Below are 16,011 nucleotides of genomic sequence, written 5' to 3'. Positions count from 1 at the left end.
CGGGAAGATTTGCTTTCTGGGATGCTTAGCTGCGGTCCAGTTGTTCATTTGGACTAAGAAGCAGCATTGCCTAGTGGGGAGAGCAGGGCCCGGGAGTCAGGAGGACCTGGGTTCCAATCCCGACTCTGCTACTTGTCTGCTGTGTGACCACGGGCGAGTCACTTCGCTTCTCTGGGCCTCAGTTACGTAACTGAAAAATGGGGATCAAGACCGTGAGGACCATGCGGGACTCGGGCTGTATCCATCTCGATTTGCCTGTACCTAACCCGGCACACAGTAAGAGAAGCCAGCGCGGCTCAGTGGAAAGAGCCCGGGTTTGGGAGTCAGAGGTCATGGGTTCGAATCCTGGCTCTGTCACTTGTCAGCTGGGTGACCGCGGGCAAGTCACTTCACTTCTCTGTGCCTCAGTTCCCTCATCTGTCAAATGGGGATGAAGACTGTGAGCCTCCCGTGGGACAACCTCATTCCCCCGTATCTCCCCCAGCGCTTAGAACAGTGCTCTGCACATAGTAAACGCTTAACAAATACCATTAAAAAAATAGTTTATCCTTTGGGCTTCATTCATACACTTCAAAACCCAAGAGACCCCAAGTTCCCGAGTGGTCAGTGGCTATTCTGGAAAGCAAGGGTCTCCTCTTAGCCGGTGTATCCACATCTCAAACTGGGGAAGACAAACACCGGGACTTCACATATTCCTTTCTCCCGGAATTAGTATTGATTTCTAGTCTGATGATGCTTTAAAAGCCCGAAAGGAAATTGATCTAGATGAACTGATGGTGCTTCTCCCTCTTGGTCGAGGAAGCTTTCCCTGGGCGTGTGATAATCACGGATAAAGAGTTTGCACCTGAATTCTCTGGGATCTAGACAAGTTGGAAACTTCCCTCTCCAGCGCCATCAATTTGATGATTCCACGAGCACTAAAATTATCAATGGGAATAACAACAACAAAAAAAGGCAAGAAGCCCCGCGGTTCTCCTGGGAGGGGCTAGCCACGAATACATCAACTGCGTTCGTCTGGCTGTTTAGAGTTTACCATTGACCAGAGTCAAATTAGCGATGATGGCTTTTTTATTTCCCCTCACCGGAGAGATGGAGAGGGATGAAGAACAGGTCCAGGCCTTAATCCACGTATACTCTGGCGACACGATCATTCGGTTCCCAAGCGCTAATAGTAAGTTGGTTTTTGTTAAGCACTTACTCTGTGCAGAGCACTGTTCTAAGCGCTGGGGTAATCAGGTTGTCCCACGTGAGGCTCACAGTTAATCCCCATTTTCCAGATGAGGTCACTGAGGCCCAGAGGAAGTGAAGTGACTTGCCCACAGTCACCCGGCTGACAAGTGGCAGAGCCTGGATTCGAACCCATGACCTCTGACTCCCAAGCCCGGGCTCTTTCCGCTGAGCCAGGCTGCTTCTCCACTCAACTGCTTGCCTTACTGACTGCATCGTCCCAGAGGACCGAGAAACGGGTGGGCTACGATGTACGCTCATTGTGAGTAGGGAACGTGTCTGTTTCTTGTTACACGGTACTCTCCCAATGCTCCACCCATAGTAAATACGATGGATTGACTGATAGATATCAGTCAGTCTGTCAATCGTGTTTATTGAGCACTTATTGAGAAGCAGCGTGGCTTAGTGAAGAGAGCCCAGGTCTGCGACTCGGAGGACGAGGGTTCTGATCCCGTTTCCGCCGCGTGTCCGCCGTGTGACCTTGGGCGGTGCAACAGAATCAGCCAACACGTTCCCTGCCCACGACGAGTTTACAGTCTACGTGCCAAGCACTGCTCCAAACCCTGGGGTAAATATAAGTTAAACAAGTCAGACCCTGGTCCCTGGCCCACATCGGGCTCAAAGTCCAAGTAGGAGGGAGAACGGGTATCGAATCCCCATTTTACAGTTGAGGAAACAGAGAAGTTAAGTGACTTGCCCGAGGTCACACAGCAGGCGAGTGGCAGAGCCGGGATTAGAACCCAAGTCCTTCTGACTCCCAATCAATCAATTGTATTTATTGAGCACTTTCAAGCAGGGCACTGTAATAAGCCCTTGGGAGAGGAAAATGCGATATAACAGACACATTCCTTGCCCACAGGCCCACGCTCTTTCTCCTAGGCCAGGATGCTTCCACATCCAAAGCACAGGCTCTCCTCCTTTCTCCCTGTCCCAAATTCTGGAATCCCCCAGCTAGCACAGGCCCGTCTAGGCCGACAGCCTACAACTTCAACCTACCCCACAGGGTGAAGCCGCTCTTAGCTTTGCCGTCAGAAGGCCCAGTGCTTCCAATCCACCTTCTCTAATCCTCCTCATCATTTCACCCCTATCAACTGCACAGATGCCCTGGATCCACCTCCAAGCTCCAGGAATTTAAGTGTGGGTCACCCAGCGAAGCGACGGAGCTAGGATTAGAACCCGGCTCTTTCTGACTCCCGGGCCCCTGCTCTAATCGCTGGGCCCCGCTGCTTCTTCCCCCCTACCTGAGGAAAGGGGGCGGGGAAGGGGGTCCGACGAGAAACGAAACCGTGTCGAGAATCGCACGACGCCCACCATCAGGGAGGAAGAAGGGAAGGAGGGAGTGATGGATGAGGGACAGAGCACGATGGGCTGGGGAAAATGACTGATGGGAGGATCCTCCAATGAAGCCGGCCCCGGCTAAGCATCCGTTCCCTAAGTGACTCTAGAAATATGACCGGCTACCCTAGGATCCGCGTAGATGTACAGACGGTTCATTAAAACCCCATAATGTATATTCAATTTTCCCATTTCTCTGAAACAAAGCTTCATTTAATACCTTTTGAGCGAGAATAGATCGAGTTACTTACAGTGCAAAGTGTCTCAAATGTCTTGTCAGAGACAAAGGATCCATCAAGGCCAAAAAGAAAGATGGATGCATAGGATAGCATTCCCCCAAGGATAATGAGGTTGTTCATGTAGGGACTAGACATCTTTATTAGCCTAGCGACAGAAAGAGAACGTACGTTTAATCGAACAATTGCCATCTGTGAAACCACCGCGAATGTGGTTTCCCCGCTCTGCGACGCATCGCAGACGGAAGACGGTGCACATAAAATAGCTGGTGTTTACAACACCTCTCAAAACGTTCACTACTAATTTGCCGAGTGGCGAACGCTTCCTGTCATTCATTTCCACAGAAATGTTCCGTCCCTTATGCGATGAGGATTTGAATCTGGGTTTTAGGAACGCCCCCAAGACCAGCCTGGGGATTCGGGGTTGGCCTCGGGGCGATCGGAAAGATCCTCACGCAGCGTGTTAGGACGCCCATATCAAACCAACTGAGCACCCCCCAAGAGGTGACGCTTTTTTCTGAGGTTCTATGTGCTGGAGGAGCAGCTTGAAGGGATTCCCGGGGAAGGTCGGGAATAAAGATGGCTTCGGCTGGCTGTCCCACAACTGACCTGAACCCCGGATCGGCCTCGGGGGCTCCTAGGGAGTAGGACCGGCCCCTCCGTCAATTTGACCCTTTCCCGGTAGCCCCTCGCTCCCAAATCCCAACGTGGGCTTCAGACTGGGAGCTTCCCGCCCCTCAGAGCTGAGGGAACTCCATCCCCTCCCCTCAGTGACCGGATCGAGGGATTCGGCGACGGCTCTCTTTCAGAAATCCCTCAGTTCCCCACATGAGAGGCCCCGGAGGGATCCGGCCCCAACCCCTTTCCTCCCGGCCTCCGTGAGAACAGTTCTGAAACCGAGGGGGCGACGAGAGGCTTACTTCTGATTTCTGTTTTTGATGTTGAAGAAGAGAAAAGCGCTGGCCATGACCATCCCCAGGACCGTGAGAGCTGACAGGATACTGTAGAGGGGTAAGGAGATCTTCCGTAGCTGCTCCTGGATGATCGTCTTATCTTTGGGAGGCTCCGAACCTAAGGGACGTCGTGGAGAAAAAGCAACTGAGCCCAGAGGGGTTTTGGTTTTCGGAGAGAAAATCCCCCTCCCCTGACCCCACAGCGGATCCAGAGCGGCACAAACAACTCCAGATCAAGTAACGGGTCTTCACGGTCGCCTGTTTTAACCCAGGAGTTGTTGGCTCAGCGAGACTCTGGCAGCATGGAAGACTGGTTCGATTCTGGATGCCTTCCATCAGTTGTTGCTAAAAGGGGCGGTTTTCTGATCAGCCCAGGTGGCCCTGAGGTGTCGTGTGCCACCGGAAGAAAGAACCGTGGCATCGGTCAAGGTGCAATTATAATCGTGGTATCTGTTGAGCGTTTACCGGGCGTCAGGCGCTGTGCTAAGCGCTGGAGTGGACACAAGAAAATCGGGTTGTCCACAGTCCCCGTTCCACGTGGGGCTCACAGTCTCAATCCCCATTTTACAGAGGAGGTAACTGAGGCCCAGAGAAGTGAAGTGACGTCCCTCGGGCCCGGAACTTCCTCTCTCTCTTCATGTCTGACAGCCCATCGCCCTTCCCAACTTCAAAACCCTTCTAAAACCACACCTCCTCCAAGAGGCCTTCCCAGAATAAGCCCCCGGCCCCGACCAATCTGACCCCCCTTCTGCACAGACTATACGCTCGGCTGTATACCCCTTAAGCACCTTGATACTGACCCCGGCCCCGAAGCGCTTCCGTAAACATCCTTATAGTCTACCATTTCCCCCATCTGTAATTTATTTCAACGTCAGCCTCCCCCTATAGGCCGTAAGCTCTCTGTGGGCAGGGACAGCGTTTTATCAACCCTATGATATCGCGCTTTCCCAAGCCCTTAATAATGCTCTGCACATAGTATGGGTTCAGTAAATATCATCGAGCGATTGGTTGATGTGCCCCAGGCCTTCCAGTGGGATCTCACCCGTTATATAGCCATAACAAACCCTGATAGCTTTTGAATTAGACACTCGGGGTCTTCCGACGGCTGATGACTTTGCTCTGGGAGCACTCCATCAATCAACCGGTGGCATTTATAGGAAGACGTGAAGCTCGTTAAGCCTCACTTTGCATAGTCGGGCTGGAAGGAGGCTGAGATTATGCATCAGTCCACACTAAGACAACCCTTCCAAGACTTTCATCAGAAAGGCAGAGTCTGATGCTGAAACTAGGCCATCATCAAATGAAAAAGCCCCATCTCCTCCAAGAGGCCTTCCCCGACTAACCCTTCTTTTCCTCTTCTTCCACTCCTTTCTGTGTCACCTTTATATTTGGATTTGCACACTCCATTCACCCCTCACACAGCACCTATGTCCATACCAGGGAGAGGCAGCATGGCCTAGTGGCAAGAACACAAGCTTGGGAGTCAGAGGTCGTGGGTCCTGATCCCGGCTCTGCCACTTGTCTGCGGCCACTTAACTTCTCCGTGCCTCAGTGACCTCTTCTGGAGAATGGAGACTGAGACTGTGAGCCCTAAGTGGGACAATCCGATTACCTGGTACGTACCCTAGGGCTTAGAACAGTCCCTGGCACATAGTAAGTGCTTAATAAAACCCACAGTTATTATATCTGTACTTTCTATCAATGTCTGTCTCCCCCTCTAGACTCGTAAATTCGTCGTGGGCAGGGAATGGGCCTAGCAACTCTGTTATACTGTACTCTCCCAAGCGCTCAGTACAGTGCTCGGCGCACATTAAGCACTCAATCAATACAATCGATCGATCGACTGATTAAACAGAAATCAAATGGATTCGAGAGACCGGCTGAAAGTAGAAGAAGCCAAAGACAAAACATTCTTTCCCACTGTCAGTGGCTTCTGGAATGGCTGCCTTTGCAGGTGGTTGAGTTTACGATGAATAAATAATAATAATAATGTTTGTATTGGTTAAGCGCTTACTATGTGCAGAGCACTGTTCTAAGCGCTGGGGGAGACACAGGGGAATCGGGTTGTCCCACGTGGGGCTCGCGGTCTTAATCCCCATTTTACAGATGAGGGAACTGAGGCACAGAGAGGTTAAGTGACTCGCCCACAGCCACACAGCTGACAAGTGGCCGAGCCGGGATTCGAACCCATGACCTCTGACTCCAAAGCCCGTGCTCTTTCCACCGAGCCACGTTTTTTCATTTGATGATGGCCTAGTACCTAGTTTCAGCATCAAACTCTGCATTTCTGATGAAAGTCTTGGAAGGGTTGTCTTAATGTGGACTGATGCATAATCTCAGCTTCCTTCCAGCCTGATTGCCAGCCTGAGAAGCAGCGTGGCTCAGTGGAAAGAGCACGGGCTTTGGAGTCAGAGGTCATGGGTTCGAATCCCGGCTCGGCCACTTGTCAGCGGTGTGGCCGTGGGCGAGTCACTTCACTTCTCTGTGCCTCAGTTACCTCATCTGAAAATGGGGATTAAGACCGTGAGCCCCACGTGGGACGACCCGATTCCCCTGTGTCTACCCCAGCGCTTAGAACAGTGCTCGGCACCTAGTAAGCGCTTAACAAATGCCAACATTATTACTCCTGCTAATAATAACAGTTCCTGTTAAGCGCTTACTAGGTGCCGAGCACTGTTCTAAGAGCTGGGGTAGCTACAAGATAATCAGGATGGACACAGTCCCTGTCCCACCTAGGGCTCACAGTCTTAATCCCCATTTTACAGACGAGGGAACCGAGGTACAGAGAAGCGAAGTGTCTTGCCCAAGGTCCCACAGCAGACAAGAGGATTAGAACCCAGGCCCTTCTGACTCCCAGGCCCGGGCTCTATCCACTAGGCCACGCCGCTTCCAGTTTAGAACCAGGAGAGGCGGAGTGACCTCGTGTCCTGCCTCTGGTGGGACGATGGCACGTCCGGAGTAGGACCGCTGCGGTGGGAATTCCAGGGAGCCAGAGGAGAAATTGCACTTGCCTGTTCATCAACTAATCAATGGTGTTTACTAAGAACTTACTACGTGCAGAACGCTGTACTAAACACTCGGGAGAGCACAGTACACTAGAATTGCAGACACGACCCCCGCCCGCAAAGATTTTACAACTCCTTTATCCCACCTTCTCCTGTTGTCCCAGCCCCGCCCAGCACACCTCTTAGAGTGAGAGTGAAGATCGACTTATTCATTCAATCATATTTACTGAGCACCTACTGTGGGCAGAGCACCTTACTGAGCGCTGGGGAGAGGACAATACCAACACTCATATGTTTTCAGCTATCTATATCTCTCCTTTGCCGCATGAGATTTTGGGAGTAGGAATGATGGCTGGAAACACATTTAGTAGTAGTAATCTCAATAATAGTATTCATTAAGAGCTTACTCTACGCAGAGCACTTTGCTGCATTTCCACAGAGGATCCCCTCTGGGCTATGAGTAGGAGGGCAGATGAATAATGTTCTATTTCCTCTTCTCCCTTCTCATCCGCCAAAAACCGGAGGCTCCTGGACTGAGCAGGGTGTGAGGAGGCAGGGCCATAAGTCAGAAGGTAAAGCCTTCCTAGTAAGCCACAAGAGGCACCACGACTTAGTGGGTAGAGCCCGGGCCCGGGAGCCACAAGGATCTGGGTTCTAATCCCGGCTCCGCCACATGTCCGCCGGGTGACCTCGGACAAGTCACTTCACTGGGCCTCAGTGTCCTCCTCTCTGAAATGGGGACTGAGAGCCCCACGTGGCTCAGGGACTGTGTCCGACCTGATTAGTCTGTATCTACCCCAGTGCTTAGGATAGTGCTCGGCCCACAGGAAGCAGCGGGGCTCAGCGGAAAGATCACGGGCTTGGGAGTCAGAGGTCATGGGTTCGAATCGCTGCTCTGCCACCTGTCAGCTGTGTGACTGTGGGCAAGCCACTTAACTTCTCTGTGCCTCAGGGACCTCATCTGTAAAATGGGGATGAAGACGGTGAGCCTCCCGTGGGACAACCTGATGACCCGATATCTACCCCGGCGCTTACAACAGTGCTCCGCACACAGTAAGCGCTTAACAGATACCAACATTATTATCAGTATTATTAAGTGCCTAACAAGTACCACAGCTATTATTATTAATAAATCTGGTGTCCGGCCTCGAGGTGAAAACCGTGGGATTTTATTCATTCATTTGATAGTATTCATTGAGCGCTTACTACGTGCAGAGCACTGTACTAAGCACTTGGAATGTACAATTCGGTAACAGAGAGAGACCGTCCCTGCCCGACGACGGGGGTCACAGTCTAAACGGGGAAAGGAAAGGGTGGAGATGCCGGGGATCAAACCCGGGGCCTCGTACATGCGAAGCACGCGCTCTACCAAAAGCTTACTAAGGGTCGAGCACCGTACTAAGTGCTAAGCACTATACAAAATGCTGAGGTGGCCAAGCAAGCGAGGACAGTCCCGGGGCAACCCCTCGAGCGATGGGCCCGGTGCCCCGGCTAGCTCGGGGCACAAAGAAATCACCTGCCCGCAGAGTCACATCTGCAGGAAGCCCTCAGCCAAACCCACAAGAGCGACGGAAGCGGCGCTGGCCGTTCACTGCCATCCCGTCGACTCCCGGGTAATTGCTTTAATAACGGGCCGAAACCCTCCTCCGCTGCTAAAAGGCTAATGGCCGTAATCAAGTTAAGCCCGCTAATGTTACGAGATTAAAAAAGAGGACAAAATGTTAGGAGGAGATCTTCTTAGGACCTCATTCTGGAAATCTAGTTACTGCTCACAATAAAGCACTTAGGCATCGAGATTAGATCAGGACAATCAATTTAATGAGGTTTCGGCTCGGCATTTACCGAATGAAATTTTAATTCCACCAATAGTAATTTATGACTGCTTCCAGATGCTCTGTGGGCTGTCCATCTTCGACGGCAGCAGCGTGCCGGACACTCCCTCTCTGGAAGGTGAATGGACGGAAACTTCAAGCAACGGACTTATCCCGAGCTCCGGGGCCGTGGTTTTTGCGCGGGGGGAGTCTCGCGGAGTGGTGGCCGATAAAGAGTGACGGAATCTAGGAAACGATGGAAAGCCCAACCCGGCTTTCTTTGCCAGGGGCTGCCGGAAAGGAAATTCTTTTCCCCGGACACGTTTTTGGGACTCTTACCTGGCAGCAGATGTGCTTGTCGTGGACAGGGGATGTGTCTGTTTATTGTTATTGCTCCGTATACGGTAGGCGCTCAATAAATAGGTCTGAATGAGTGACCTGCGGGCGCTTGATATTTGCCTCAACCCCACAGCACTTATGCACCTATCTTTAAAATATATATTATACATTTCTTATTTACTCACGAATGTCTGTCTCCCCCACTAGACTGTAAGCTTGTTATGGGCAGGGAACGTGTCCACCCATTATCTAATAATAATAATAACTGTGGTACTTATTAAGCACTTATTACGTGACAGGCACCCTACTAAGCACTGGAGTAAAGAGAAGGTAATGAGGTTGGACACAGTTCCCGCCCCACATAGGGCTCAGGGTCCTAATCCCATTTTACAGATGAGGTAACTAATAATAATGATGGCATCTCTTAAGCACTTACTATGTGCCAAGCACTGTTCTAAGCGCTGGGGTAGATACAAGGTAATCAGGTTGTCCCACGTGGAGCTCACAGTCCATAATCCCCATTTTCAGAGGAGGGAACTGAGGCACAGAGAAGAGAAGTGACTTGCCCAAAGTCACACAGCTGATAAGTGGCGCAGCCGGGATTAAAACCCACGACCTCTGACTCCCAAGCCCGGACTCTTTCCGCCAAGCCACTCGGCTTCTCAATGTGCACGCTTAACGGTGGCTGTCTATAGAATATCTTAAACTGGAGCTTCATACACTTTTTCTTGAAATACATTCCTGAAAACATGGGACATTTTCTGAACATAGCCAACTCTCCAGCAATGCTGGGTGTCAGATTCTCGAAGAATCCCGTGTGAAGGAAAAAGCCCAAACCATTTCTTCTACGTCGTGTTGCGCTGTTCGGTACGGCCAGGAATGCGTTGCGGGAAGAACATTCCCTGACTTTCCAGGCCCATTCTATCCAAACAGTTGGTGAAAACAGGCTTTAAGAGAGAACTGAATACTAAGCATTCTATTTGAAAAATACGGTGAATGGGCATCTAATGAACATAAACCAATAGGCTTTTTGCTTCCATGCCATCCAGGGGTCGCTTCTGAAGCCTGCCTCTTTCCTCATCCAGACACACTCCTTTTGTGTCTCTCACGAGCTGCTTTATGCAGGACAGAAAGAAAAACCATCTCACTCCCCTTGATCCTCTTTCGGCATGTGGGTCAAATACGATTTCCTGTCAGAGAGGCAGAAAGACCCTCAGACACAGACTCCTTACTTATCTCTCAAGGAATTGCCTCCACCGTTTTTCCTACCTTGAAACTTGATGGTGTCGTTGATTATCTCCAACGTGTCGGCGACCGCATTGTATTCTCCCACTTTTACTTCCCTTCTGTCTGTGGAGACCGAAACGAAGGACAGTGAGCACACATGCCGTTCATACTTTTTCATTGTGATGATGATTATTACCACTATTATTATTATTTTATATTTAAGTGCTTACTACGTGCCAAGCGCTGCTGGGGTAGATATAAAGGAATCAGGTTGGACACAGTCCATGTCCCACATGGGGCTCACAGTCTTAATCCCCGTTTTCCAGATGAGGTGCCTGAGGCATAGAGAAGTGAAGTGACTTGCCCAAGATCCCACAGCAGACAAGTGGAGCCAGGATTAGAACCCAGGTCCTTCAGACTCCTAGGCCTGGGCTCTACCCAGTAGGCCACGCTGCTTTCATTGTTTAGGAGCCTTTCTAAAGGCCAGAACTCCAGACTCAAATTTTAGAAACCTGCTTTTTATTCCAGTTTCCCCTGTTGGTTTAGAATGTGAATCTGTTATTTCGCCCATCTGTCCACCAGCTTCCTAATTTACAAAGATAATATTTCAGTTGATTCCAAACCTAAAATGATTGGCGTACGTTACTGCGACAAGAAATGTGGAAGAAAGCGTCAATAGCGGCCATAAAACCAAGGAGGAAAAATGCCTTGAATTCTATGGTTGGATTAAAAGGTAGAATCGGCCATTCCGACCCCCCCGTCGCCAGTCAGACTTGAATGACCAAACCACCCAACACAGATAGGTGTTTCTTCAATTTTTCAAGTATGATTCTGCACACCTCTTCCTCCCTTCTTCCCACAACACACCCCTGGGCCGTACTGAAAAAAGCAACGTGATGTTGAAGAAATGGGGTGTGAGTTCTTCCTTAACATGGAATGCTTCAAGAAACTGACACCCAATCGTCCACTCCTCTCTGCGTCATGCAGAAACTTCTGCCCTCTTGGCTATAAGATTCTCAATCATCTCTCTCCTTTCTATTTATCCTCTTTCCTCTCCCACCGTACCCCAGCTCGCGCGCGCAACACTCACACTCTCTCTCTCTCACACACACACACATCAGCACATCTTTTGAAAATCCTAAAGGTTGGCCAGTCTTCCATATGGATCAGTATTCCCCGAGTAGAATTCTGAATCCTTTAAGAGAACTCTCCTTCTAGACTGTAAACTCCTTTGGGCAGGGAACTTGTCTATCGCCGCCGTTATATTGCACTCTCCCAAGTGCTTTGTACAATGCTCTGCACCTGGTAATCGCTCAATAAATACCACTGATCGATGGACTGATTGGCTTTGCCAATCTTACCCAGAAAAAACAATGGTATTTCTGGCTTTTCCTCTCTGCTCTTTGTGGGGTTTTTTTTTTTTTTATCCCTAGAGTTTTTCTCCAGCATTCTCCTCTGCCCTTAACTGCTGTTCTCTGCCGGTCTCCGGGACCTGTGTGTAGGTGTGTGTGAGTTTGTATGTGCGAGTGACCGTGGACAATTTTCTATCAGTCTGACTTTTCAAAGAATTCTCATTTTGGAAAAAAGAAAGTCTTTCGCCTTCTCCTCGTTTCTCCTCTATGACAACTGAAGACAGTCTTGGTCACAGAACTTGCAAGTTGGTATCTACTTCCTGGTTTACCTTTTCGGATCTTGTCCACACTCGATTTTGCAATTTTTCATCTCTTTGTTAGTGATCTAGCGCCTAGTACAGTGCCCTGCACACAGTAAACCACTCAAATACCGCTGATCAGATCCTTCGATCTGATTCCCACAATTTATGGCTTTCGCATTTTTTCCGCCAGGATTCTGCGGAGTGCAAGGTTAAGCTACCCACTATGCCGTCAACCCTTCTTTCCTGGACAAGCTCGGGTATGTTTGGATCCTGGTTCTGCAGAGCCACCCATCAATAAATCCATCGATCAATGGCATTTATTGGATGCTTACTGCTTGCTACTGAGCGCTTGGGAGATTACAGTTCAACAGAACAGTTCAATAGACATATTCCCTGCCCACAGTGAGCTGAGAAGCAGCGTTGGCTTAGTGGAGGGAGCACGGACCTGGGAGTCAGAAGACCTGGGTTCTAATCCCGGTTCTGCCACTTGTCTTTTCTGTGTGACCTTGGGCAAGTCACTTTGCTTCTCTGGGCCTCAGTTACCTCATCTGGAAAATGAGGATTAAGACTTGGGGGAGGACTGTGCCCAACCTGATTAGCTAGTATCTACCCCAATAATAATAATAATGTCGGTATTTGTTAAGCACTTACTATGTGCCAAGCACTGTTCTAAGCGCCGGGGTAGACACAGGGGAATCAGGTTGTCCCACGTGGGGCTCACGGTCTTAATCCCCATTTTACAGATGAGGTAACTGAGGCACCGAGAAGTGAAGTGACTTGCCCAAAATCACACAGCTGACAAGTGGCAGAGCTGGGGTTCGAACCCATGACCTCTGACTCCAAAGCTCGTGCTCTTTTCCTCCGAGCCACGCTGAGCACAGTGCCTGGCATATAATAAGTGCTTAAAAAACACCATTAAAAAACAAACAAAAACAAAACAAGGATTTAGAGGACTCTGCAGACCTGTCTATTTAAAGGACAGTTTCAGTTGGATGACTTTGCCTCTCGGACTTTCTTTTTATTCGGTCTTTCCGCCTTAGGCCTTAAGCCTGTTAACGATTGCTTTCTTAAAGTGAATTTTTTTTTTTTTTAACCGTGCTGTCTTCTTTCCTCCCTTTCCTTACATAGTGAATGCGATCTCTCCCAAATGCTTAGTACAGTGCTCTGCACGTAAGTGCTCAATATACACCACTGATGACGATGCTCATCCGACCATAATCACCCCCCCGATTCCCATCCACTTCTGTAGCCTCAAATCACTCCTTCCAGTTAGCAAGTCTGCTAGAACAAGTTTACTGTCTAGCTGATTTCCCCAAGCGAACGTTTTTTCCGCAATAATAAAATGGTGAGGGGGAAGGGGAGTGGGGGAGAGGGGAGGGTATGAGGTGGGGGTCATCTTGAATAAATACCAATCGGAGAGAACCTGCCGTTTTAGGACAAAGAATAACAGGGAACCCCAAACAGACAGTGAGATCGCAAACCAGCCAAATAAAAGCGCTATGCTCTATTTCTAAATAGGGTACTTTAACAAGCTCGTGACGATGGGTTTTTAAAAAGAAGCATTTCTGCAGCTTTTACCCAGCCAGTAACGCCAAGCTCGTCCAATTTAGAAAGAGTAACCAATTATATAAAGCTAATTTAATCTCCGATTGGTGAGAATATGATATCTGGAGAAGTGATCAGACTCCCTCATCTAGGGAAACTTTTCCTTCCTTACGAAATATCCAAGATGATTTAATCTTCGCAAAGAATCGCCGCCATTCTTATTAGATTCTCCTGAAGATGAAAGGCCCCAGGAGAAAAAACACCTTTCTCTAGACACTACCTTTATTTAAATTTCGTTTCTTTGGCTTTTTTCCCTGCTACCAGTCTCTTCATGTCAAGCACATACTAAACACGACACGTACGAAAGAACAGCAAACGTGTCATGTTGATGAAGACTCGTTCGTTTTACTCTAAGATTCTATTTTGGAGAAAGTCAAAGACCCCACAGATATATGCCGGGGAGGGTTGAAATATTCATGTGAATGAAAAGCCTAATGGATTGTAATGGAAACCAAATGGCGGGGGGGACTCCAGGATTTACTTAGGCATCGGTGGAAATTCTGACGGGGAACCAAGAGAAGAAGACGATCTGAAGGATTTTGTGATTAATATTGAAGCTGGGACGCTCCACGCTGCAATCACCATGGGTGCTTTATGTATTCTTTCAGGGAACAAACGGAGGCCGAAAATATTCTTCAATCGCCGTGGACGGAAGAGAGGGATCGAGGAAAATGTCAACCCTCCCCCCAGAAGAGAGGAAAGGAAAGCCAATGACAGACGTCCCTGAACAGGTCGTGACTTCTTCCCTTCTGCTTTTGCAGAAATGATCAAAAGGGAATTCTGATGGGGGCGAGGGTCCGGAAGACCGGGTGACCGCCCTCGGGTTGTGATCTCTGCGTCTGGCAGCTGAGGGGGTCAGGATCAAACTTGCCCTTCTGGTGAATGGTGCCGTCCAGAGGAAGAAAGCCCCCAGTCTTGCTAAAATGGAGCGATAAACTACGTTTCTCGCCTCTCCCTCGCCTCTGTGGTCTGTCACGCCGTCTCTGACGGGGATGAAACGCGTCTGACACCATTCGCTCTTCCCGAGCCCACGTTGGCGGCTTCTTCTGCTCGTCTAAATGGATTGTTTGATCCTTCCTCCTGCTGCCTGGTGTCGATGTCAAGCCTACCGATCTGTAATTACCAGAGGGCTTCTTTGCCTTCCTTTTTAAAGACGGGCCCAGGGTTTGCCCTTTTCCAATCTTCAGAAACTTCTCCCCTCTTCCAAGAGGTCTTGAAACGAGCTCCAGTAATTCTGCATAAACACCCACCGGTTCCTTAAATACTCCTTGGATGAAAGTGTGAGAAAAGACATCTAGTCTTTAAAAAAGCCCCTGGAAGGAATCTTCCCCCACTCAAATTTGACTTTCCAACCTTCAGTCCCAAGTAGGGCACGGCACGGCATTGTGGAGAAAGCACGGGGGAGAAAACGGCTGCCTCCGGCCACGGTTTCCACTACAGCCTCTCGTTCATTCGTTCAGTGGTATTTATTGAGCACCTACTGTGTGCAGAGCACTGTGCTACGTTCTTGGGAGAGAACAACACAACAATAAACTGACACAATCCCTGCCCACAATGAGCTTACGGTCTAGAGGGGGAGAGACAGACGTTAATATAGATTACAGATCTGTACAGAAGTGATGTGGGGCTGAGGGGGGGGATGCAGCGCGGCTCAGTGGAAAGAGCCCGGGCTTGGGAGTCAGAGGTCATGAGTTCGAATCTCGGCTCTGCCACTTGTCAGCTGTGTGACTGTGGGCAAGTCACTTCACTTCTCTGGGCCTCAGCGACCTCATCTGTAAAATGGGGATTAACTGTGAGCCTCATATGGGACGACCTGATTACCTGGTATCTCCCCCAGCGCTTAGAACAGTGCTCTGCACATAGTAAGCGCTTAACAAATACCAACATAATTATTATTATGAATAAAGGGAGCAAGTCAGGGTGACGCAGAAGGGAGTGGGAGAAGAGGAAAGGGGGTTTAGTCGGGGAAGGCCTCATGGAGGAGATGTGCCCATAATAAGGCTTTGAATAATAATAAGGTTATTTGTTAAGCGCTTACTCTGTACCAGGCACCGTTCTAAGCGCCGGGGTCGATACAAGCGAATCGGGTTGGACCCAGTCCCCGTCCCACGTGGGGCTCACAGTCTCAATCCCCATTTTACAGATGAGGTCACTGAGGCACAGAGAGGTGAAGTGACTCGCCTAAAGCCACGGAGCAGACAAGCGGCAGAGCCAACATTAGAACCCATGACCTTCTGACGGGCAGGCCCGTGCCGTACGCACCGTGCGATGCTGGTTCTTTGAAGCAGGGGAGAGTAACTGTCTGGCGGATTTGAGGAGGGAGGGCGTTCCAGGCCGGAGGCGGGACGTGGGCGAGGGGTCAGCGCTGAGATAGACGAGATCGAGGCACGCGAAAAGGTCGGCGTTAGAGGGGCGAAGTGTGCGGGCTGGGGTGGAGTAGGAGAGGGCGAGGGGATCGAATGCTTTAAAGCCGATGGCGAGGAGTTTTTGTTTGATGCGGAGGTGGATGGGCAACCTCTGGAGAAATAGGGACTGAGCGTTTCCGCAGAAAAATCATCTGGGCAGCAGAGTGAAGTACGGACTGGAGAGGCGGAGAGACAGGAGGGGGAGCGTCCACTG

At 49.8% G+C, this 16,011-nt stretch overlaps 1 protein-coding gene across 1 annotated transcript in view; it reads right to left on the bottom strand.

Moving 5' to 3' along the window:
* The window catches only part of GABBR2 (gamma-aminobutyric acid type B receptor subunit 2), a 211,613-nt gene that overhangs the window by 51,356 nt on the left and 144,246 nt on the right, over positions 1-16,011 (bottom strand). Inside the window, 3 exon segments of the mRNA XM_029053600.2 lie at positions 2,814-2,946; positions 3,719-3,869; positions 10,176-10,256. Of these exon segments, the coding sequence (XP_028909433.1) occupies positions 2,814-2,946; positions 3,719-3,869; positions 10,176-10,256 (365 nt within the window).

Source organism: Ornithorhynchus anatinus, chromosome X3 (genome assembly GCF_004115215.2).
Source record: "Ornithorhynchus anatinus isolate Pmale09 chromosome X3, mOrnAna1.pri.v4, whole genome shotgun sequence".
Taxonomy (NCBI): Eukaryota; Metazoa; Chordata; class Mammalia; order Monotremata; family Ornithorhynchidae; genus Ornithorhynchus; species Ornithorhynchus anatinus.
The sequence above is the reverse complement of the archived record's forward strand: the minus strand, read 5'-3'. Positions and strand labels throughout refer to the sequence as shown.